The sequence below is a fragment of the Camponotus vicinus genome, unplaced genomic scaffold (assembly GCF_025532165.1).
Source record: "Camponotus vicinus isolate PSW18456_S1 unplaced genomic scaffold, iyCamVici1.0 SCAF_1, whole genome shotgun sequence".
NCBI classification, from domain to species: Eukaryota; Metazoa; Arthropoda; class Insecta; order Hymenoptera; family Formicidae; genus Camponotus; species Camponotus vicinus.
In genome coordinates this window covers 7,694,047-7,720,851 of record NW_028141945.1, presented here as the reverse complement: position 1 = coordinate 7,720,851, position 26,805 = coordinate 7,694,047, and the positions used below count along the sequence as shown (strand labels likewise).

Sequence of the window (26,805 nt, the reverse complement as noted above, 5' to 3'; positions counted from 1 at the left end):
CCTGTCAGCTCAAGTATATTCCTGCGCATCTGTCAAAATATTAAAGATAATTATATCTTAATCGCAAATTCTCGAAATAATTCTCAAGAATATGAAAATACATATGGTACTAAATATAATTGAATTATTTATGAAAATTTATAAAATTATATTGTGCTATATATAATATATGAATGCAGTAAAATTATTTTTACCGAGCAGAATGTAATTCACAGTCAATTTAATAGGAGAAAAGAGAATGAAAAAGCAGATAAATTTAAGACACAGGTATTCTATATCTATAATTATCAAAAATATTGATACTTGAAATGTATATACATTTAGTGTATATACATTTACAAATAACATTCAATAAAAGACATGCGGTTAAAATTAATAAAAAAGACGACGAAGAATTTATTACAGTTAATAAATAATTTACACTCATGTCATTTACATAACAAATATCATATTGTCAAGATTCAATCGACATAAAGAGAGCTACAATATTTTACAATACAGTATCAACATTGTATACATTACAAGATATTTTATTCATTTTAAGATTATATACAATTACATAAAATTATCTCTTTAACTGTCTGAAGATTTTAATCTGCAATGAACTCGATATAGTAGTTTTATGTACAGTATGTTTTATGATGTGATCTGAGATCAACAGAATTAATTTTATATTATTAAAGAATGAATTTACAGATTTTGTGTTTTAGATTTTACTTCTCTCAAAACTAATTCGCAATTTATGCAATTTATGCAATTTGCATACGATGTCAAAAATATGTATACATGATGCATTCATAAAACGCTTTACATGTTAATCATTGATTACAATTAATCATTGATGACCATAAAGCTTCATAATTCGAGTAATCGTTAACGATCACTTAAAACATATGTATTATGCATTACATAATATATATGTTTTAAGTTTATCACGTTAAATATTAAAACTGCTGTGTATAATATAATCCTTTTGAGTTTAATGATAATTATTTATGCTATTTGCGTATTTAGCAAAATATTTGGCACTCTATCATTCTTTGTTTTAGAAGCAAAGAATAAACAAATAGATCAAATAAAATTCTATCAATTCAGTTTTATATTTTTTATATGGATTTTTTTTCGTTTAGATTTCGTTTATATTTTTATATTCAATATTTCAAAGAGAGTTATCCATTAGAAGCATTTTGATATCGGACATACAAAGATTCAAAGAGAAAAAATAAAAAACAGAATGATACTCGCATAATATGTACATATATACTACGCAAAATAAAATAAAGTAATATAAATAAAATTTTGCCGATCCAACGAGTGTATATTTGACGAGAGTGCATTCCGAAAGATTTCTGAGATCGCAGAGTGCTATTGATTTGATTTATTACTACATCACTATGATATAAGACCGCAATAATCTTGACATGTTTATCCGTTTGAAGCTCTGAATTTATTTGTAGATGCAGAGCGTCGGATGCCAACATCCAGCGACAGAATTTGCTTGGCAAATAAGGATAGTAAATCACCGTGTCAAATTTTGTGGCTTTTCTTCTGAAGATTTTCTTATTCCCTACTCTCGTTGAATGCTCTCATTAGAACTTTCTTAAATTAATCATGAGAATCGGAGTTACAAACATTATTCAGTCTTCTCCATTAGCAAAGAAAGTTCTCAAAACCATGACCTTAGGAGAACTTTCAAGTCATCTCATTTTGGTCGTACTATTGTATTAGTGTACATCACATTCTTCTTTAAGTGGCGATTGTTAGTGTCATTATTCAAGGAAAATGCAGATCGAGACGAAAGTATCAGTCTTCTCAAAGATTTCGAAAAAAACATCCGTGCAAAAACATTCTCTTTTCAGACAGGTCGCTGTTCATTGTTGTCGCGGATGTTCCACATAGTCATTGACAGTTCTTCACGAGGATTTCCGGATTCGTCAAACACGCGTTCTTCGGGCACGGTTGATCCACGAGGAAATTTGAAAACTTTAAAACCAGGTAGCCACTTTAGAAGCCTCGACCATTTTTTCTCTGATCTTGCCATATCGGAAACTTGCACACTCTTGTACATTGTTCTCTTCGTCCACGATGTGTCCTGATTCCTACGAATCGATCGATCCTTGCCACGTTTGCCTTCCTGCGACTTATGATGCTCATTGTAAGATGGTTGCAAACTACTGTTATTCCTCGTTTCTTTAACATTTTCCTTCGGCATTGAGTTCCTTCCGGTAGATTCCGGCAAATTTTCTGTATCTTTCATCGGTTGTCTTTGACTGTCTTCCATAGAATTTCCCGAACCTTCCATGCTATCCGCTATTATACCTGATCCTCCGCCTGATCCTCCACCTGATCCTCCACCGGATCCTCCACCGGTTCCAGCTGTCCTAGAACCATAAGCACCGATAGTTCTTTGTTGAGATCGCGACAGGCTGGAATACGAACGTTGCTCGTGACGCGCCGGCAATCCAGGAAGTCTGCAGCTCTTCGATAACGTCTCCTAGAACGGTTCGGACTGGATTAATTTATGACAAGTAAAATATATTGTGCAAAAACAGACAAAATTTATAGTGAAATAGTAACAATTTAAGAAGCTTATTTATTTAAAAAATATAAATTTAAGACATTTTTTTTCAATTATTGTGTCTGTTATTCTTTTCCAATGTTCCAATATATATTTTTTTATATAATATTTTTAAAGAAGTATTTTTTCATTTTTCATTTTTACTGAAATTTTAAATAATTATTACATTACTAATTTTAAAATTGTAATACATGTATTATAACTTTGATAAAAAAGTTATCAATTAAAATGATTTTCAGATAAAATCCACTTCAATTTAGTTCAATTTAGGTTTCTTACCATAAACGCTATGCGGAATTTGTGCGACATAATGTTGTAAAGGATCGGGTTGATTGTCGTGGATACGTAATAGAAAACACCCGACACATAAGTCATTAAGATGTACAGGAACTCCATCCACGGGCCATTTGATGTGATATGATCCTCCGTATTAGTTCCATATATGGCGATTAATCGTTGTACATGAAACGGGGCCCAACAAATGAAGAATGCTATCACAACCGCGACTGCAACAATTCGTAAACGTTTGTATAATTTGCATCCGTCAAATGGACTTATTATTGTTTGACTATTTTTTTACACCGTAACAAACGCATGCGTAGTCATTATATTATTACCTATTTCCTTTTATAATAAATTATTATTTGCGATATTGAGATCGATCTTTTTTTAGAAGCTTATAGTGAATACGGGTTTAATGAACCTAAGCTACCGGAGCTCTATCCAATTCTTGAAAGCTTTTCACTCTATTTAAGTCTCTTGGGGATTAAATAAGGAGACGTAATAATAAAACAGATAATATCTAAGAACTCAAAATATTAATATATAATAAATAATTTTACAAATGAATGATATCAAGAAGATTAATAATACCTTGAATCAAATGTCATGATTGAAAATAAAGAAAAGAAGCAACATTATATTACTAATGCAATGAGGATGGCTCAATGAAAGGGATTCGCATTTTTATTTTGATTAATGTTTTTGCTTTTCAATAAATTTATGTGCACTTTATTTACCGTGCTGGTTCTTATTGCTTTTTATTTTTATATTGAAAAAAAAAACATCTTGTATATTTAAATATTTTGCTAATATAATATACATAAAGAAGCTAACTAATATCGCAAATACTTTTTTTAATAAAAAATGGAAGTGGATGATTAATTGGATAAATTTAAATCAATTAAAATAAATTCAATTATGTCTAGAACATTAGAAATCTCTTTTATAAAATGATTTCATAACGTTCTATTTTATATCCAAGTAGAATACTGTTTGTATAACAAACAAAAATTTATCGAATTACAGAAATATGATTACGGAATTACGTTAATAAAATTCGATATTTTACAACAAAAGTAGTATGATAAAATAAAATATTACAATAATCATTTAAATTAACCAGTGATCTTTTGAATTTTTGCTTAATTAAGCACTGTTATGAAAACATGTTACGGAATGTGTAATCGTATTTTTATTAATAACCTATACTTTTTTAAATAATTGGGGCCAAATTAATGTTCGCTTTTGTTCTATGAGATACTATGCTGAATTGCTTTTTAATTAAATTTTCCAAAGAGCAATTCAAAAATATGTATCAGTAAAAGTTTATTTCTTTATCGGGGATTTCTACATTGACCTTTATTCATGTCATTTATATAGAGACATTGTTGTAGAAGCGTTGTTTTATTCTACTAAATTGTACAATAGTTATCTTTATTGTATGTATTGTACATGTATATTAAATCTATTCGGAAAGAAGATATGTACTTAATGAATATTATAGTTACATTTAAAATTATTGCATTATCTATCGTATCTTATAAGTTTCTATAAAGAATTTTTATTAATATAATTCACGAATATAAAATCAATAAATATGAATTAATAAAAATTTTCTTACGTCCTGAAAAATATTCGTAAAAATAATGTTGCGTTGCTCATATTAAAATAACCGCATATTTTGTAAATTGTAGTAATTTGTAGTTGCGCCATTTTCCGTTCTCTGAAGCCGGTTATCGTTATTCTGCATCACATTCTGTATTAATTGCAGCACTTAATACGTTATATAAAACGTATTTGCTTTGTCACAATTAATATGACTTATTACAAATAATATAAAATAATATTGCACGTATACTAATATAATTTTCAAGATTAATTATATAATGAAAAAATTCTATTACGATCGATGTTTATTAAAATGAGGGACGATTTTTGAAATCATCTAATAAGAATATTAGCAAATAAATATCTATTGCCATTTCTGGATTTTATTGCGTCTCTTTCTTCGCAAATTATATTTAGGACTTTGAAACCTTTTTATCATCATATGATAGAAAAATGATGAATGATGCTTATACATGATTATTTCAGATGTAATTATATATTATTAAATCTGCTTATTGCTCATTACTTTATACCAGTATAATTATAAACTAATATACTGCTACAGTATTATATAAGTTTGGAATATAGTTTCTTCTCTTCTCTTCTATTCATAGATTATTAGAAAAGTCCTGTATATATGTAAGAATAAAAAAAATGAATTGTATGCTGTTAAAATATGGAATAAAGTGAAGAAATTTTTATGTGAAAGTAATATTTTTTCTACAGAAAATAATTTGTTATAAAAAATTAAAATTTATTTTATAAAAATCACATATCTTTAGTGTAAGAAAATATACATATATTTATTTTATATAAAAAACTTTTTAATTACATTTTTAAATAGAGAGTAAGATAGAAGTATCTAAAGTCATCTGAATACATTTACTTAGATTGCATTATTTATATTATTTTTTAATTTTTTTCATTAATTATATCATTCAGATATGTGCTAGACATTTCTATTTTATATTCATTCTCTCAATATTCAAGATTATAAATTTCCTATATTTTTATTAAAATCATTTAAAAAATGAAAAAATTTTTAGATCGTCTCTTATTTAATTTCCTCGAGTTATATCAAGTAATGCAATATCATATCTTGTATCGATATGCATCATATGTAATTGGTATATGTATATAAACTTCGTTTATTTATATAATTTTTCTTACGTTTTAAGTTATTATTTATTTTATATCACATATTAACATAATTATAATCGATTCTAAATAATTAATCGATTTTATATTTTTCAGCTTGCAAAGATTTCGAAATAAACGATGGAAATGTTCTTGTGAAGAATATCAGATTAAATAGAGTGCTTGTTAAAACGCATTTTTCTCATCATTCTTCTCATCATTTTGAATTCAACTTGTATTAGTTCCTGATACATGATAGACTTTAGTAACAAAAAATAGTGAATAATGGATGTAATGATCCATAAATTTAAGATATCTCGACACGGTAATATAGAAAGAGAGTGATATCTCGTGACACAATCGATTCTCGATTTCATCTGCTCATATGTTTTTTGTCAGAAAAAAAAACAAGAAAAGCAGTGTCGTAAGCGGTGTGACAAATATTCGGCGTCCTTTGCATAACATTTTACGTCTATTATGATTAATGCGCTTGTTTTCGGTTGAATCGATATAGAATTTAATGTAAGATCTTATAACGAGTAGTGTTAAAGTTCGTGGAAAGTTTAATGCTTGTAATAGTAATAGCAAGGGGAAACACATCGTGAGGAAACACACGTGAACGGCAAGGCTTATTAAACTTGTGTGGATGGAGTTTGCTTTGTCAATACGATACGAATGCATTTGAGAGACTCCGCCGCGTGAATGCGCAATGCCCTTCGCATAAACTCACCTACTTTGTAGCTTGTTTGCAAGTTCTATGTAAAATTTGATTATCTTCTAGTCGTGGAAATAATATTTTACAAAGCACTACTAGTTACTACTGATAGTAAAACGAATAATAATTTGTAACGTATAGTAATAACTGTTTGCTGCGCGCGAAATTCGCTCGATTCATTCTCGTATGCGTGATCTTATTATGCAAACATAAAATGAAGTAGATAATGACCAAGGCGATGGACGGCAAGATATAAATGTAGCATGAAATTGATTGGTGATATTTTCCGAAGGAATGAGTTTGTTCTTTTTTTTGGCCGAGTCACGTGTAATATTCCGTAATCGATCGAATATACAAAATGTAATATTTATATAATATTAATAAACTGATTCAATTATAAAACTAAATGTAATAACTAATATATCTTTCAACATGTATAAAATTATGTTTAATATTATATTTTAAAATAATAATATTTTATATATTACAAAAAGAAGAAAATAAAGAGAAGAGAATAATATATATTAAATTACGCAGTGATTCAAATTACATGCAAACTTCGAGGAAGCTATTATATTTCGCTATTATAATATATTTAATACGAGAATAATAATCTATACTTGACATGATTTGTGAAATTTTGCGGAAATGCATTATCAACTGTTTAAATGCAATGATCCGCTGTTGATTGACTCACAATCAGTAGTACGAGCAAATATGCAAAACTAGATAACTTGCCCTGCTGTCACGTATTATATTATATTTGTAATATAATTTTCTAATTATTAAATTATTTTAATTAAGCGATGATGATAAAGTGATTCGATTGACTTGATAAAGTGATTGAAGATGTTGATGCGTACATTTGTTCTTTTTCTATTTTAATGAAACTAATTCATCGAAGTTTCAGTTATTAAAGTTAATTATGCTTAATTATATATATTATATATTTTTTCTTTGCCGATGTTTGAAGATATTATCTTCAATGCGCATTTATGTCAGTGCAAACAATAACAACATTCCGTTGACAGATTGATTGTTGTAGGAAAACGCGTTCTTTATTACGGTTAATACCTACGCCACATACGACAAATAATAAAAAAAATACTGCTGGGAAATACATAGTAGCTATCGTAAGAGATCCATTTACCAGGAAATTTGGAGGATGATGTAAGATTCATCAAAATACAATCCATCTATTTCCTTTCTGGATTTCTCTTCCAACTAATTTATGGCTGTCGTCATTTCCGTATTTTGTCTTCATCTGGAAGAGATTGATCGGCAGTAAATTGTGGCGTTTTCGTTTCCGTTGTTTGAGATTGTTGATTGTGTTCCTTTTCGCCTTGTATAAATGTTATAATTTTGTGCGCCCCACGCATGATCAAAAATCTGAATTTTTTATGAATGGATATGTAATAAAGTTTGATAAATATTGATATTAAATGCAATGTAGAAATACAAGTAGTTTATGTTAATGCTTTCAAAAAAAAAATGTAACATATTGCTAAGAATAATATTTTTTACGAATGATATGTTTTTTATTTGTATAAAATATATTTTCTTAATATTCATATTTTTATATAATCCGTTATTTTCCAATCAAAAACAAAATTTAATAAAATATATATACAGGGTGTTCTCTAAAAAGGTATGTCAAAAATTTAAGGAGATATTCCTCACACCTGAAGGATGAAAAAATGTTATATGGACATAGGTGCGGAAATGCTTATTTCAGGAGTTATATTGAAAATACTGTTAGCTGTATTACTTACATAAGGAAAAATTTAGGAATAATTATTGTGGACGACAATCGTTTAATTAGGCTTATTTACATTTGGTTTTAATGTGACCTTGAGTATGTTACAATAAATGTTGAAAATGAATTGATGATTAGACAAAACATGTACTTTATGCATGATGGAGCTCCTCCTCATTTTAGCCGTATTAGTCGTGATTTTTTGAATCAAACTTACGGTGATCGGTGGATAGTAGAGGTGGACCTACTTTGTAGGTCCACCTCTTCCTATCCACCGGTGGGCCTCCACGTTCTCCGGATCTCAATCCGATAGACTTTTATTTGTGGGGACATTTAAAGACAATCGTATATGCTACATCAGTGCGTGATATTCAAGATCTTCGTGACCGTATCACTGCAGGTTGCGAGACAATCCGCTGTACGGATTTTCTTTCGGAGCTTTCGCCACGCGCTTACACACTCATCGCTCCTCCCCTCCCTAATCACCGCTTCGCCGCGCGCCGCCATTATGTTACAGTCAGACCGCCTTCGCCGTCGTGTGCTTCTAGCCACGCGCATTGGCCGATCTTCTTTAATTAATTTTTCGTTAATTATTGCGAATATCGCAAAATAGTATAGTACCTTCCTTCTTAATTTGAGCCAATCTACCTTCTTATTTCGTGAAGGTCAAAAATTGCCTGACACCCTGTATGTGTGTGTGTGTGTGTGTGTGTGTGTGTGTGTATTAAATGCAACATCAAAATGTAAATTCGTTCATATAAATGCGTCATTCAAAAAGAAAAAAATTTAACATGTATTTTCCAGGATGATATATTTTTCACGAATGATATGTATTTTTTGCTTATAACATTCTTTTTATATGTACATTTTTATGCAGTATCACCCACTCTTTTCCAATCAAAAATTAAAACTATTTGAATTAAAAATCTGTTTCTTCGCAAGCAATTCATATGATGGTAAAAAAAAAGAAATGTAACGTGTATTTTCCAGGATGATATGTTTTCACAAATGATATGTATTTTTTACTTATATATAACAGTATATTCTTTTTATATGTATATTTTTATACAGTATCATCCACTTTTTTTCAATCAAAAATTAAAACTACTTGAATTAAAAATCTGTTTTTTCGTAAGCAATTCATATGATGATAATCTTGCGAAATGTTTGATTACTCGAATCACTAAAACTGAACGTTTCTCTCACTGTACGTGAGATATCTTGGAAAAACATTCGTGATTGAAGACATCCCGCCCTACCGTTTTCACAGCCGATAGTAATCCTTCTCTTTTGCGACAATCTTTCGCAATTCATCCTTTTCGCTATTACTAGAAACCGACGATGATTTATCTCGAAGTAAGATTTGTTTTCCTTTAGACGACATCCTCGCATTTTTCAGTTGAAAATGATCGGCAGTACGTTACATTATGTGCGGGACGCACATTGAATATTTAGAAGCGTATGCGACGTTTGGCGACGTTCGAAAAATATTTCACATCTTTGACATCGATATTGACGACGTGTTATATTGATCATTATGTCATATCCTACAATGTATATTTCTATATATATTTTTATATTCAATATCATTTTAACAAAAATATAAATATAAATTGTTGTAAGTATTAAAAACTGCTTCAAGTATTAATTTTTATGTAGAACAAGGAAAAAGCGTTTCCTTCTTCGATTAAATCATAGATAATTTTCTTATTTGAGTTATCGAGAACATATGATGATGCATATTATTGAGAATTGATCAAGAATCTCGTTGCAACAATTAATCTAGGTGACGCCCTAAAAATATTCCACATTTTTTATATCGACATTGATGTGTTATTTATCATATCCTCTACGTACATTTCTATTCGATCTTGTTTTAGTAAAAATATAGATATTAATTGTTGTAAGTGTTATAAAAATATTTGAAGTATTAATTTAATACGAAGAAGAAAAAAAAGGTTTCTTTTTTGATTGAATCAATCGATCATTTTTGTTATCTGTGTTATCGAAAACAGTTGCTTATTATTGGGAATTGATGAATAGTCTCGTTGTAACAATTAATCGAAGCCTATCGAAAAAAATTCGATCAATCAATCATTCGAAATGATGAGCAACATGTAATTGTTCAGCAGAATGAGTTCGCTATTATATGGATCTAATGTCCATATTATGCTCACGTCAATTAGAGTGCAAGATGTTCAGCCTTTGTGTGTGTCTAGTTATAAGAGAGTCTACCACCAATTAAATGCTTTTATCAGACATTACTGCTTTGTTTTTAATAGATTACATAGATAATCAGAGAAGATACATGTGGCTCTCATCTTCTTGCATCATTTAAATATGTCGATTGTAAACATCGTTAGATTTAAATCGCACATTAAAACATATATAAACAATATGTGCGACTCTTTTATGCAAATTGTCGATATATTGTTAATCCTTCAGTCAAATTGTTTAATAAAAATCTACAAGCAATATGAAAATACAAAAGTTTTCCGCACTCGTTACAGAAAATTCATAAAGACATGTTAGATTAAAATCGCGCAGACGTCGATGAATTCAACAAATTAATTACAGTTTGCGCAAACTTTCAAATAATCAAGAAACTTTGATCACATTCATCATCCTTATCACAATGCTTGTACTTATAGAAATTATAAATTATTTAAAAAAAATATTCTTCCTCTTTTTTAAATACATATAATCAAGTTAATTTCTAATATAGCGTTCATTGAAGAATATAATGCAAAATATAGTGTGAGATGTTTATACAATTTTCGCGAACAACAACTTAATGCAACCTAACACTGATGCGTCCCTATCGATTATGCTTAATTAATTCTATAAAGATGCTAATAATTATTGTAGCTGAACTTTCGACGTTGATATGTATTGTGTTTTTCCAACGAACGACTTTGATAGACTTTGATAGAATTGTATCCTTCGAGTAACTTTGATAGAATTTTAGAGAGAAGTGAAAGTTGAACATGAAGCAAAAAAACGATATATACTTTTTTTATGTGTGATCTTATTTTATATATAATTCTTTCCAATTCTTCTCAATTCTTCCCAATTCTTCCCAATGTGAAGATGATCGATATTTAATTAGATTTTATTCGAGAGTTCTAATTAAATTTGCGTTTACCATAATCGTTACCTTTTATCAGAGAAGAAATTCCTCTCATGATAAACGACGGAATAAAAAAGTTAATTGAGTGCGTAAAACTTTCGATCCTATATCGATAAAATATAATTTTTTTCTCTCAGTGTGTGTCTTTATTCGATGATTAAGAATTGACCATGTCTGTCGGACAGTATTTTATCAGTCATGATTGAATGATAATTTGTGATTATAGGAAGATATATGTATATGTATAAAATGTACTTATAAATGTATAAAATTACGTTACCTCCCTAATGAAAAGGCTACGTTTAAAGGCTATGTTCAAAGATATGCACTTGATAAGACTAATGTATTCATTATTATTTTATTACAGATATCATTTTACCGCGAATAAATTTCATATGTGTATGAAATATTAAAAAATGCGAGGATTAATGGAAAATTAAAAAATGCGAGAATATACAAAATTTATTATTAACAAGTAGAAGATCTTTGTAACATTTTTATAGAAAATTATTTCTTTGAATAATAAAGTCTCGAAATTTTTCAGTTTGTCACAAAATATTTCTCTTGTAATATTTCGTTCATATTTTTTCAGCATTTTAAAAAGAAATCCAGCGATTACTCCAATTTTCCAGCTTACTTCTATTGTCTATGGCTGACGCAGTTTCCCAGTATCATTGGTTTACATTACAGTAAAGAAGAATTAAATTCGCCCTCATTTTTCCGTTTACACACATGTATTGTACGTTTTATACCCACATGCGATTACGACGGATTTGTCATGTTGATTGCTTTACTTATTCGGATTTGATGAATAAAAGTTGAGATGATTAAAGGACACTCAAGGCAACATTAAAGTGACGCAGACGTTGCATAGATACACGTGTCGGCTACTAGTCCGGAATTTTCCAACGGTCGAACAATTCGAGAACTTTGCTGAAACGTTAAATTGAATAAACATTTTGAGAAATACAATCGGATCACGCGCTGTGGATCGGAGCGGAAGAAGAACTTTTCGTAAAAAGGAGTTGAAAACGATGATATTTGAAAAGAATACGTGAAAAGGACAAGAAGAATTCCATTATATCCGAACGACGGACAATAGTAAGACTGATATTGGATGAATCTAAAGTCACATTACGTCTAATTTGATATGACGCGTTTCTGCGTTCAAAGTAAGTTGTGCGTAAATAAATGTATTTTAAGATGACATATTCGGTGAAATGTTTACTCGCTTTGAAGATGCCTCGAAGCATCGTGCTGGATTCTGTGAGAAGATGTGACCTTTAAGTTCTCCAGATTGCTCACGATGACGCCTTGCGGCCGTAAAGGCGCCGTGTCGCTATCCCTATCCTAAGGAGCATTGCTATGAATGTTAATTTCTTATACATGGAAGGAACATATCATGTATGTAAGATTATAATATTTTGTTATTATATATATAATATTTAATTTTAATTTAAAAATAAAAATTTATTTATAGGTGCAAGGAGAAAGAGACAGAAAGAGAGAGGAAGAGAGAGAGAGAGAGAAAGCGGCAAAAAATTCTAGTTTCTCCGATAAAAAAATAAGATTTTTGTATCATGTTAATTTTGATTTTTATATTAAAGCAACACACACATCTCTAAGTATAAACAAATAGCATTTAATAACAGAGAATGTTGTATAGCGACAAACGAATACATCTTTTGGAGACATGAAAACACGAGCACACTATTATTTTTTCAAAGATATATGTATGTACATAATAAGTAAGAATTCTATAGCACTGTACGTAAATAAATTTCTACCATTTTAAAGAAAGAGAGAGAGTGAGAATGAACCAGCACTGAATTACACAAAGATTTTATTATATTTAGCCATTGAAGCTGACATATGTAATAAAAGTTTCAATGTATACAAAATACTATTTAGGAAAAATCATAGAAATAAACATTTAAAAATTGCTTATTATCTTATTAATGATCAAACGGGGTTTATTTGTTTTCAAACTTCTGTTTTCTCTTTTTCTCTTTCTGATATATGCAATAATTCTGATGAAATGTAGAATTATAGGACAATCAAGCATCCAATAAAAAAATATCGACCGATGTAAAAATAACTGACGCCATAGATTCTTGTTTCGAGTTTACACATTCGATGTAGAGATAGACTTTCTCTGCTTACTCGGAAAAGACAATATAATACAGAGTACATAAAACTGTAAATATATGCAGATGCATCTGTGCATCATGCAAAATAAATGCGGGCAGTGTTTGTTCAACTATAATACAGTTATCGTATTCATAATGAAATGATTATCACTGTGATCTAATTATATATGTGATTTTTACGCGCAAAATTTACATGTTAAATTTATCGATTCGTGTTGAATTACGAGAATAATTAAAAAAAATGTATATGTGTGTGTGTAATTTTATTATTGATTTTAGTTAACGCGTTGATGGCATTGATGGATGAAAAAGTAATCCATTCACAGATATTTCGTTTCGCAAAATTAAAAAGTCACAAGTGTAGAATTGGAAATTTTCGATTTTACGCAACTCGCATATCATACATCGTAAATTTTGTCTCAAGCCGAATTCAGTCGATTGGAACGCGGACAATGGGTACTGCACATACGCAATATTATAATATAAAACTATTACGCATGATAATTTCTCATTTTGCATAATAATTTCGCATTGCATAAAAAACGAGTATTCATGGCATATCTTTAACATTGATTATTTAGCATTTGTAACTTTGAACAATTCATCACAAAGTTTAATGTTCGACCTGAAATTTTTAATGGAAATTTTAACGGTGAAAAGTAAGCATACATATTTAAAACGCTGAATTAAACTCGCATAAGTAAACAGTTTCTCCTGTCTAGTTCTTGATGGTGATACGTGTTACGTAACATAATATTACGCCTCGTTATGTACTTGCTTAGACATGTGTAGTTCATTTCGGAAAACCTATTTAGTGACGACTGATATTTTTTTAAATGCTTCTTTAGCTTCTTAGGCGATCTTTTTTGTATGGAATCATTACTGTCTTGCAGAAATATCTTCGATTTCTTTGGCGAATATTTAATGTTTACCTTTATTGATTAATGAATTTAATGACAGCGTGTTGTTTATTTCTGAGCTATTCATTAGATAACCGCTTTTATGACACGTTGATATTTATCATGAGATAATAATGCGAATTTTTTAAAGCGACTGCATGCGATCGTTATGATCGTAGTTAAGCGCTGAGCGGCATCGCAATATTACAGTAATTTGTTTGCTGAATCATTAAATGTATTTACATCTAAAAACAAGATGAGAGAGAGAGAGAGAGAGAGAGATTTATAGAATAATTTCAACATCTATCGTGCAAACTATCAATTGTTCGTATCCTTATTTAATTGCGTAGTCAAGGATGTTGTATGTTGTCGATTCATTTTCCAACCGTTTGGTCGTTTATCCAAGGGAACAACGAAGGTTTATCTCAAACGCACTCAAGCCGACACTTGAATTTGAAAATGAATTTATTAATAATTAAATAATTAAAAACAAATAATTTATTTATCGCTGCAATGAAAATAGGATGAAGAGAGATCCTCACAGAAACTCACCTAGCATCTTCAACACCCTCCTGGACGATCTCCCAGGATGTCTGCAATTTCTCATCGACTCGATTCTGCCTGGGACAGTCATGTTCGACTTTCTGAGCTTGAGGCCGATCAACACGTAGAGAAACGTGATGAGGCACATGGGCAACACGAAAAACAGGAACGTGGACAGTTCGAATGAGTGATCGATAATGATTCTCTTGATCGTGCACATGACCATGTCGGGATGGTCGCTATGCTGGACCACGCCAAATTGCAACGCCAGGGGTAGCGCGCACGCCAAGGCCATCAGCCATATCGCGAGGATCAGCTTGATCACGCGGGACAGATTCGACAGAGTCTGCGAGAGAAACGGATGGCAGATCGCCACGTATCTCTCGACGGTGAAGGCGGTGATGGTGAGTACGGATGCGTTCACCGACGTCTCCGAGGCGAGGCCGCGCAATACGCAGAAATCCTCCCCGAAGATGTACGGGTATTTGCACCAGACCATGTACACCTCCGCTGGCAGGCCCGACACGAGTAGCAACAGGTCGGACATGGCCAGACTGAAGAGATAATAGTTTGTTGCGGTGTGCATGGACTTGTTGCGCGCAATCACGATGCACGTGCTAACATTGCCGACAATGCCCGTAAGAAAGATGGACGCGTAGATTACGGTCATCGGTATCACCACGTATAGGGAATCCCGATACGGACCGAATGATACGGCGGAGAAGTCGTACGTGTCGTTAAATATGTATCGCTCCGATGCCAGGCCATCATTAAAGCTGGCCTTGGCGTAGACGTCGTCTGAGAGCATCGACGTTGGAGCCATCCTGATCCCTATTATATGACGCGCACGAAAATGCCTTCGTTCCTTGACATTCTCGGGTGCGATCCCGTTTTTTTCCCGATAGTTCGCGACAAAAGTGCTGCAAATTTCTTTCGTCTTTTTCGTCGATGGCCAGTTGGTCTCATACGAAAGAGATAAATGGAATTTTCATTGATTTCATGCGCTGTTAGGTTCCACCTATTCTTCTTCTTCAGTGATAAAAGTTCTCAAGTTTTCTTCTGTTTTCTCTTTTTTTGTCCTCAGGGTAAATTGGCTTCTCACAAATAACAAGAGCGAGGGAAACTTGATCTCTATTTGATTCACGCCGAAATCAATCTCCGAGGAGGGTTGCTGAAGAAAATTACATATAGATTTCTTCTTATATGTGAAAGTTATTAGATTCTCTAGATCTCGTGTCTTTGGGAAGTTTGTTCGATTGATAACTCGTTATCATTTATTTCGTTACATATATTGAGGCTCGAAGTCGCAAAGTGCTTCACGAAACTCGCTCAACAAAAACAGAAACGCCATAACGCAGTTTTTTATTAAATATCACTTCTATTGTTTAATTTTTATATCGACGAAGCTTTTTTATTCAGGCTCCCCATCCACGCGCGCGAACACGTGATAGTCTCACGGGGGAACAATTTCGCGTGTATCTTTAGCGGTTTGTTTTCCTCGAGTGGGGAAGTTTTGTTCACACTTTGGAGGAGCGGATAGTCTACCTGCCGCTACGGACGCCGGTCGAATCACGACTGCCGACGCCGCGACGCGCCGAAGGACGCCGGCCGTTCCTCCATCCGGCAAGTTCAGCGCTGGCGCGCCGATACCTTTAGATACCATTCGGGAATCAGTAGGATTCCCCATTTTTTTCAGATACCTTTTCCTTTCGACAAAGAGCGAAGAACGACGAGTTTCTCTTTTTCTTTTTAGAGTCAGCTGTTCGTGTAGCTGTAGCCTGCGCATCGGCCGGTCCATTTCCTTTTTACGACGTTTATTTACGGCCGAAATATCATTCGAGTTTGCGACGCCATCATTCCCCGCAGTGGATTATATTTATATATTTATTTAGTAACTGAGAGAGGTAAGTGCCCGCTCTCGCCATCTCATTATTTTGTTTTATAAAACTTGACCTTGCCTTCTTGTCACGCTATGCATTTATATCTCTATTTAACTCTAAGAGAGAAAAATATCAAATTAAATATGCAAATTTGTCTATTTGAATTTTAACTTCAACAAGAAAATACGCTTTCTGATATTTTGAAAGGCAAATGATTTAAAAGGCAAATGTTTTTGCAGACTTTTATATTGCAGCAGCAATTCTCTCGAGGAAGCGTAACTAATCCATCGTTGAAAAATATTAACTGATAAAATAATTATAATTAACTCGATAAAATGTCAGTAATTCTTATGAGAATAGTAATGCTTGCGAGAAGAGAATCATTTCCTTGCCTCGGGGAATTATTCTGATATCCTGATTCTAGAGTTTGTTTTTGCAAACTCCAGTGCAATTAACGAATTCAAGTAGTTATTGACAATTCTTTTGTTATTTATATTATTTATATTATATAGTTTCTTTATTCTAAGTCTTTTTATATCTTTTTATTTTTTCGTAGTTTATTAAAAATTTTATTAATTTTTTAAATTATAAAATATAACTTGATATTTATATAGCATTAATTTTTCTATAAAACTAATTACATGATCTGTGCATAAAATATAAATTTTTCTTAATTCTATATCAAGTAAATGTATAAATCTCAATATTCGAATTTCTTAATTTTTTTATCCTCAGGATTTTTAAATATTTGTCTTACATATTTGCGGCAAATTTAATTATATTTTTAAAAATGTAGGAAATGTAAAATGAAAGACGACAAGTATTTATCTAAGAACAATGAAACAGACGGTAAGTGGTTTATAATTGAAAGAGACGGTAAGTCGTTTATAATTGCATTCACTTCTGTGCACGTGTGCCTTATATAATTTAAAAGCGCATAAATTCAATGGAAATTTAAATCGCGCCAAAGGTTATATTAATACGTAAAATCTTTGTTTTACGCATGAAATGTGACTATCTATGTTTCAAGTTACAATGAAATATTTTGAACGAAAGAGAAAATTTTAAAATGTACATCATACACATTGAAAAACAAAATTAACACAAAATTGCTAATTAAACAGAGCACGCACTTGTTATTCCTACGTTGATGCGTAATCAATTTATCTCTGCTAAATTAATTTACGACTATTTTTAAATTATCGAACATTGTCATTATGTTGGAATGGGACTATTATCGTTCGTATTCCTCTCGATAATAGTGTCACGGGGTCTGGAGTGATTTGTACTCGAGGACGATAAGTTTATCGAAGAAAAATGAGCCATATCATTCTCCGGTGCTTTCACAATATTTTGCTCGCGATTTCGCGAATGAAGCCCGTCGAGGATATTTGTACGTTCAATGCAACGTGACCATCTCTCTGCTAAGCTGATGACTCGCTTCGTTTGAAGCGAGTCATCAGCCTCCGAGACTCCATCAATTCATTTCACTTCATTTCCTTTGTTTTTATTCTTATTACTAATTACACTCCTCATTTCCAGTGGTTCCTGCTTTGAAGTGTCGGCTGTTTATCTCGGCTTTAACATTCGCAAACGTATCGACGCTGTTATGCTTGTCCTAGATTACCGCGATGCACTTGAATACAGACTGCGAGTGCAAAGTCGACTGCAAATAATAGAGCATAGCATACAGAAATACAGATTGAACATACAAGCGAATGAGCTGTGTGTTTGTGCGCGTCAATTTATTATATCAATGAAATTTACCAAGACATCAACATGCATATTATCCAGTCTTGTTAATTAACATTCGCTTAATATAGTTATACACGCATTCGTACTGCGTGAGGTCGTCTCTTATTCTATATCTCTTCGTTGTATCTCATCTTGAATGCGAAATCCCGTTCATCCAATTAATTAAACATATCACGACCGTAATAATAATATAAACAGATAGTATTTTACGTTCAATATCGCGAGATAGTTGTATCGAGTAAATAAAAGAAAAGATCAATTGAATTTTGAAAGATTGCACAGGTAAAAATTGTACATATTAATATATAAAGCAATTAAATAAGTGTCTTTTATACATAATTCATTAGAGTTTATGTTAGAGATACCGCAAATCGAATGTTTTTAAGATCATATCTTCCTTAGAGGAAAATAATTTTTCTCCGAGGAAAATAAAGAAATTAAAGTCCAATTACGCTCGACGAAAATGTTTCCGAGGAAGACACGTGTAATGCTTCGCAATAGATTATACTCTCGTAAATGAATTTACAACGATATCTTCTTTATTTGCGTCATTCAGTAAGACGTAAATTAGAGTAATAATTAGAATATAATAAAAATATTTATTGGTTAAATGTATATAAACAAAGAATAAATTAAAAATATAATATAAATATATATATTTTAATTTATTATTTAAGTTAATTCCAATTTATTTTATTATATGTACTATGCATGATGTTACTATAAAAGGAAGAATCGTGACGTTATCTCATTTGCAAGCAAATCCGTATAAAGAGATATTATATATAATACGAGAAACACAAAGTTATATATATCTCTATAGGATACATTATCGCATGCGATAGATAAATTATCTCGACGATATCGCATTTCACGCCTCCAACATTTGCATGCAAATTGCGATATCCGAGATTACGAAAAAATGTCACTATTATCTTTGTGCTCTGGTGACACGAAATTAATTACTTTGTTTTCTTTGCGTGTAAAAATTATTACATAGAAATTATTGTATTTATTGCACAGGGAATAATACGGCGTAATGGATAATCGTTTGTTGAGATTATTAAATAAAATCATTTGAAAGTTAAACCATTTTATTGTTAAACATATATTTCATACTTAACTGATCAATAGGATTTTAATAACTTTCCATAGTCTACAATATTTTTAATTTAATGTTATTTATAAGCACAATGATTGTATTTATAATTATTATTTATCACAAAGAAATTTGCATCGTTCAATTAATGCATTCTTAATGATGGATATATTAATTCCAATACATTTAATAGAATTAGAATGTGTCCTAGTGAATTTTCTCTTTCTTCGGAGAGTCAGAAAAATTATTAATTGAAGAAATATTATTATATTTTTATTTTAGTTTAAAGATATAATCATTTCATATAGAAAAGCTCTTTATCCATGATTTGCATCATTAATTAATAATATACGGGATATAACCTAATTATGAGTAAATATATATAATATGTTGATATGAACTGATATGCAATGAATGATATGAATGTAATATGCTTTAAAAAGCATTCAAGTAATGATACTGATACTGTTTATTATTATGATATTTCCAAATTAATAAATAGAATTATAATATATAATACAATCTATAATTTGACTTCAATTGTTAACAAAATAACCATTATGTGTAATTGCACACAAAATATTTCTGATGTTTGTAGGATATGTTCTTCTTTATTAAAGGTAATTTATTTACAATTTTATTAATATAATAGATTCATATTATATAAATGATGTTATAAAACATGACCTTATTGTATAAAATAACATGAATAATTTTTGAAATAATATTTAAAACATTTGAATAAGAGAGAGGCAATTTTTTTGAAAAAAATATTCTCTTCCGGCTTGAAAAGCCATCAGTAAAATTTTACGATATACATGCAGCAAACTTTCTGAATCAACTCAAAAATTGAAATTGTTTTGAATTCCTACATTTTCAGAGATAAAAGAATTAAATTTTTACAGTTTTACTTTTGAATTCCTTTTGAATATGCTGTCCATAATTTCTCTTATATAAAAGTTCGAGAAGTAAGATTCAATCAAATTTAATAAAATTCAGGGAGGTGTGATGTAATATATGCACACAATAATATATTTATTATTAAAAAAGTCAATATTTTTACAATAACTATTATTTTCTGTAATTCAAGCTCGCGAAAATAATTTTAAGTTCTATCTTACAATTAATCATTCACATATGTATCATGTGTATAATCATTATAGAAAATAATATTAATATAATATATAATCATATTAATCATTATAGAAAAATCCTAGTAGTATCACGTGGCATTATTGAAAAAAGCAGGAACATATTTTATTTTATATATAAGCTTCCGAATACAAAGAGACGCAATATCTTAAAAAAGATATATTCGCTCGTTCACACTCGCCATTTAATCAAAATAGATATTCTATTTACATACATACATATATATATATATATATATATATATATATATATACGATTACATAGCAGGATTGATTTGATAAATTAAGCGTAATGATTTCCTTATCTAAGGAAGCACATGGGGCGGAAAGATATCCCAACTGTTATCCATAGTAACGTTTACGGATTTTCTGTAGTGCAGGAACTTCCACCTGTAAACATCACAACAAATAAAAGTTTGTATGCAATACGCAATTATTTGATATTAACGCAAAATATATAAAAATAAAAAATACATTTTTACAACAGTAAATTTATTATAATAAAAATATAAAATTGTAGAAGCAATCATCGCAAATAAGAAACTTTTACTTATCTTAATATGTACTTATTTAATATGTTTCTTATTTTAATATATATTATAAAGAAACAATAACAGGAAGAAAGAAAGAGAAAGAGATTACATATATTTTCATGTTTTATGTTAACTTACTCGAAAATGATTGGTGACACCATAGTAAGGATACACGCCACCAAGAATATAACGGTAGTAACCGTTATGCCTGATACGATATTCGCCCGGTTTAACGTCCTCTGGGATTTCCCATGTAATGGTCACCTGACTCGATCCTAGTATCACGGAAGTTCTCGTCCATTGAAATCTAAAAGCACACATATATTCGATTACGATGTATTACGTTAAAAGAATCAAGATTTTATAGCTAGAAGAAATAAAATTGTGCTTTTTATTTCAATTTAGGACACTCCATAATAATAATTATTATATGAGAATAGTTTTACGATAAAAATATGATAGTATACGTACTTGGTTTCCCAATCAGCGTCTGTAGCTATTGGCAACCAAACTTCATCGTCTTCTAACCGCTCCACAGTTAAGAAGGTGCTATCTATCATTAAATTATTACGCGGATGACCGGCAACCTGTAATACAAGTAATGGAATTATCATTATATGTAATTGAACAATTATTTCATTCCGATCCATTATTTCTGTTTTAGATATGTAATCAATAAGAGAAGATCTACATCGCGATGCTACATCGCAAAATATACGATTTTATTTGGGATAAAATCTCAAAGTGACGTGTTTACCGTGGCTGATGCTGAAAAGTGAGAGAAGTTGTCTCGAATGATCAATAAAGCCCGAGGGCAGAATAATTCTAAACTGACCTCGCAAGAATCGCGAGTCTCGCGTAAGTTACGGAGCTGTGATTCATTTGTGTCTGCTTTCACGATGCATCTCGCGCTTCCATCGCCGGAAATTATAGCCAGAAGGTAATTTACGATTACTTAATCCGTTCGCACACCGCGTCACCGAAGGCAACCTATTTTCCGAGAGTTACGCGAGCGAGCGCGCGGGAAAACGTCACGTCACTTTTTATCGCGTGACTCAATCGCGATAAAAAATGCGGATCTGCCACGATTAACGTCGAATGACAATTTCCGCCGATGAAAGATGCGGCAATCATTCTCCCATTCATCCATCAAGTGAAAGAAAATATAATGAGTTAAAAAATGCGCGTGGTATTTTTATTTCAACGTACAGACATTAACACAGAAATAATTCTTTTCTTTTCACAAATTTGATTAATTTAGCACAAATATATTTTCGTAATATATAATTACTAACTAGTTGACTAATAAATGTTATAATTAATATCATTTTTTATATATAGAATTGTCAATTAATTATATTTTCAACATTATATAAATTTGCATCAATTTGTATTGAATCAAAATCGTCTGGGCATGTGTCCATTAATTTCTGTTAGTATGCTATATAAGTATGTCATAGCTTTGAGGGATATATATTACGAAAATGGACCTTCTATGATTTTCTTTTGTTCGAATTTTAGCTATTATGTCCCATGTATCATATCTTGTTAACAGATGTTTGGTTTCTGTCAACCTCGGAAAATTCCGTGATTGAGAGAGAATCCTGATAAATATTTTGATATCTTTCTTCAATCTAAAAATAATGTAAAAATACTCAAAAACGATTATTTAATTCTCTCGACAATAATATCGATTACACTAAATTTGCAAAAAAGAAAAGTTGAAATCCTAGCTAAAATATTTGCACGACTTAATTCACTTTATCACGGTTCGCGAAATTTTCCTATTGTCGCAACGAGCGACCTTGTATAACGGTGTTAATTATTCGAACGTGAATGATTAAAAATGTGCTACGTTGTATTAAAGATTCATTATTGTGGTATTTACAAACAGTACGCGCAGGTCGCATAGTAATCGGTCTATTTCGTAGCATGCCGTCGTTCAATGGCTCGTGAAACGACATGCACCGTTATTTTCAAAGTGGAATTGCATGTATGCACTTTATGCAACCTATCAACCTATTCGAATTCAATTAGATGACACGCTACGTAATATCTTTATAACATTGATACAGATTCGCGAGGCATGTCGCAGTCGTTTCTGATCGATTTTTCTATTCGAAAAACAGATGGCGATTTTATGTGCGAAAATTTTTGTCAAATGGTTTTACGAAATAAAAATCGCAGAGAGATCTGAGAAAGAGATACTTACGAAGATTGCCTTGACCGTGTCACTTGGCGAAGCAACTTTCGATGGTTGTTGGATCACATCGCCAAAGTTACGTCCCCATTTTGGAGTATCATATAAGACGGGAGGTACAAGAGTAATTAGGTTGCTTTGCAACAACTTTGAAGCTGGCGGTCCCGATGGAATAGATTTTTTCTGTAACACCAAGTTTGATGAAATATGGCGTACATCCAATATAAATCCCATAATTCAATATAAATAGTGACTCTGACAACGTAAAAAATAGTTTTCCAATAAGCAATAATATCGTGACGTTGCTCGTTCAATTGCTTTTGAGACAGTTATTTATATTTTCACGTATATATATATATATATATATATATATATATATATATATATATATATGAATTTATAAAGAGATTAAGATAAGAGAAATGCTTTCTCGATTTTAAATCGAAAATATAAAATTATTTCCACAAATATTTCACAATACATCATATATTATTTACTCACTTTAATAGCTGCTTGTACTAGCTCCTGATATTGTCTCAAGTAGATTGTAAGCGTATGCGGGCCATATATAGTCGATGCGCCTTCATACCTCTGTATCTGAAAGTTAATAATTCAACAACTATATTATGCATTATGTATCAGAATGCGTTACGCGAAGAAATGAGTTCGCGACTCGAAATGCAATAAGAATCATCAAATCGAGTTTTCTTCCTAACGATTTTACGCGCTGCTTGTTTCTCCGCTTCCAAAAGGGAGCTGCGCGAAATTGAAAATTTTACGAATATTGTAAAAAATCATCGTAGCAAATTTTGACGCGTTCCACGTGCGAAATCTCCAAAGTACTCTCGATTCTCGAGCAAATGCTTTAGTAATAATAATGGGAATTTTACTTGATATTCTTCGGGCGTTGTCACGTAATCGCTGTAAGTATTGCAGAGTCCTGCGACTATTACAGATGTTTCATCGTCGGACGCATCATTCATGACTTTCTTGATAACCTCTCGCAATCTTCTTCCGGACATTGTCGTGAATTCAGCAGGCACTCCGGCGATGACGACGTTTCCGATTATAGCTACTTGAGTCGAAACGATTTTCGGTTGCCATTGATAGGGTAGCTTCATCTGAAATTCAAGAGAACAATTCGAGATCGTGCGCGATGATTCAGTACGTTGTAATAGTTTAATTACATCGTGCTGTACAAATAATACTGATATTTCCATTTTTTCCGCGAATCGAGACGCAATAATTCATGTTGGATCTTATTGTTGTATTTTTCTCTTCTTATCGATGAGAAGAATCTACATCATCCAAGACACCATCTAAGTGAAATCTCGCATATTTAATCGCATACTATGATTATGTTAATTATACTATGATGAATTTGGAATTACAATGAAAAATACACTTTATGAAAAAAAAAGATGTTTACCCGTCCAGTGGCTAGTAAAATAGGTTTCACGCCCTGGCAGCGAATATCCTCTTTTGTCGGGGCGGCTAGAAAGTTTCGTACGGTATTCCAAAAAGGATTTGACGTTGTTGTCCCCTGCTCGAACGCGAACGAACCCGGTCCGTCGGTGGTGCCAGCTGCGAAGCTGTAGCCCATCGCAGGTATGCAACCGTGAACCTATTAAAAAGCCTGAATAGATCCCACCATCGATAATAATTTTCTTTCAGACAGCGATATTATGGATGGCAGGCGTTTTTTACCTCCTCGAACTTGCCCGTTGTCTCGTTATAGAACTCTGCAGACTGCTCTGGCATGTTGACGTATTGGTGAACTACTCGCACTGGTCCGATCACTTCCATCGCATTGTCGCTCTTCCATAATTTCTGTAAAAGAAAGGAGATTTTGCGTTATAAGCAAGACATACCACAGGTTTTGGATTCTATCAAGGTACTTTTACAGATGCGCTTTGAGGGTGAAAGAAATCCTTCATATCTAAACATTTGTGCGATTACGTGGAAAACAAGTGAAGGCAAAATTTGATATAATCGATCGCGAAGAAGATAGATAAGAAAAGTGCATACTCATGTCTGTTATAAAAATTTTCACGCTTTTCCACGTTTACCTTCTGAGAAAAGCTGCTGATGTGAAAATATGTGAAGGTTTTATATGAATCAATAGCGTAAGATCGATAGACTGGAAAACAATAAGAAGCAATATCGGAATAAGAAGCGAACTTGACGTTCGCATGTGGTTGCGATTGTCATGAGATTAATGCTTACCTGTAATTATGATTATTAGATTTCTATATAAAAGGGAGGTATTTTATAATCTATCAAAGGAACTACAAAAGTGAATGATTACATCATTTAATTCTCTATTTGCCTCTGTGTAATTCATAAATCTTTTGTTTTTTAATAAATTTTCCATATAGATTAACGAATATTGCGCTGCTTCAAGTCCGATTATATAATATGTTATTAAATTATTATAATATTAAATTATTAAATTACTGTAATTAAATTACTATTTTAGCTTTAACTAAATAATTTGCAGATAAAATGAGGTGTAATGATGAAATGAGATGATCTTAAATTAATTAATTAATTAGCTATCTCTTAAAAATTATCTCAATAACTGTTTTATAGAACTATGTAAAATACGAAACTAGATTTTTGAGTAAAGAAGAATTTTATAAAGATTATTATAAATTCCATGAATAACATATTCATATTTTACTTATTAAGATAATGGGAAATATTCCACACGTACATTTTTTATTAAATTTTCATGTATATACATATGTGAAAATTGTATCTTTTATTAAAAATCTTTTAATGGAAAATATTCAAAGGAATGAATAAATCACACACATATATGCAAACACACAGTAAAAAATTATTAATAAAATAACAATGCAAAAATATAATAACAATAAATAAAATTCTAAATTTTTCAGCAAAAATCGCATATCGTTTCACTTTAAATCCATTAACCGCACAGCTTTCAAAAAAAAATAATAAAAGTCGAGAAGACTGTTGGAGAAAAGTCGGTTCGCGGTCGGAAAATCTCGACGATGGAAAATAAAAAGTGCAATTTGCTTTGGGGTACGAAAAGAGGAAGAAAGCAAACCGAGTTTCGAAATACGAAAAAAAGACACATTTCTACGACGCTGTAACATATCGCGCGAGATGCATGCATGCACGTACGCGTGAAACGCATCCGTACTCGCTTGTACAGCGTCTTCTCCAGCCGACACAGTTGTGGAAACTATTTCTCTATCTGCTTTGTGATGCTAATTCCTCACGAAACTGACGATGACTCCGCCAGTCGTGCACCCGGTCACGCTTAATGACCATGCGAATATATATGTTAATTATCACGGTAGCTCCCGGCTTCTGTACTCCTAGCGAAAGCATGTTCCGTTCGTCCGAGTCGGCCTCGT

General features: G+C 31.5%; 2 protein-coding genes and 1 long non-coding RNA gene across 9 annotated transcripts in view; 1 reads left to right on the top strand and 2 right to left on the bottom strand.

The window, feature by feature from the left end:
- Window positions 1–26,805, top strand: part of LOC145971313 (uncharacterized) — an 84,590-nt gene that overhangs the window by 49,346 nt on the left and 8,439 nt on the right. The window lies entirely within an intron of this gene.
- Window positions 282–16,417, bottom strand: LOC145971290 (pyrokinin-1 receptor). The gene is made up of 3 exons (XM_083098825.1): window positions 14,808–16,417; window positions 2,858–3,084; window positions 282–2,494 (listed from the first exon to the last, which is right to left on the bottom strand). The coding sequence occupies exons 1-3, from the start codon at window positions 15,619–15,621 to the stop codon at window positions 1,856–1,858; spliced, it is 1,680 nt and encodes a 559-aa protein (XP_082954951.1). The 5' UTR covers window positions 15,622–16,417; the 3' UTR covers window positions 282–1,855.
- Window positions 20,527–26,805, bottom strand: part of Cdase (neutral ceramidase) — a 42,067-nt gene continuing 35,788 nt past the window's right edge. For all 7 annotated transcript variants that reach the window (XM_083098788.1, XM_083098762.1, XM_083098736.1 and 4 more), the window contains 8 exons: window positions 25,124–25,246; window positions 24,846–25,040; window positions 24,307–24,537; window positions 23,918–24,013; window positions 23,429–23,599; window positions 21,688–21,803; window positions 21,355–21,523; window positions 20,527–21,073 (listed from right to left, as the gene is read on the bottom strand). In XM_083098788.1, the coding sequence (XP_082954914.1) occupies window positions 21,026–21,073; window positions 21,355–21,523; window positions 21,688–21,803; window positions 23,429–23,599; window positions 23,918–24,013; window positions 24,307–24,537; window positions 24,846–25,040; window positions 25,124–25,246 (1,149 nt within the window). In that variant the 3' untranslated portion in view covers window positions 20,527–21,025. The remainder of the gene's footprint in view (window positions 21,074–21,354; window positions 21,524–21,687; window positions 21,804–23,428; window positions 23,600–23,917; window positions 24,014–24,306; window positions 24,538–24,845; window positions 25,041–25,123; window positions 25,247–26,805) is intronic.

What these genes read in the sequence shown, in the direction of transcription:
- LOC145971290 (XM_083098825.1), bottom strand. Translation starts at nt 15,621, where the DNA reads ATGGCTCCAACGTCGATGCTCTCAGACGACGTCTACGCCAAGGCCAGC. An exon ending in GAGGGTGTTGAAGATGCTAG is followed by an intron (nt 3,085 to 14,807) that starts GTGAGTTTCTGT and finishes GAATTGTTGCAG; the next exon opens with TCGCGGTTGTGATAGCATTC. An exon ending in AATTCCGCATAGCGTTTATG is followed by an intron (nt 2,495 to 2,857) that starts GTAAGAAACCTA and finishes GAACCGTTCTAG; the next exon opens with GAGACGTTATCGAAGAGCTG.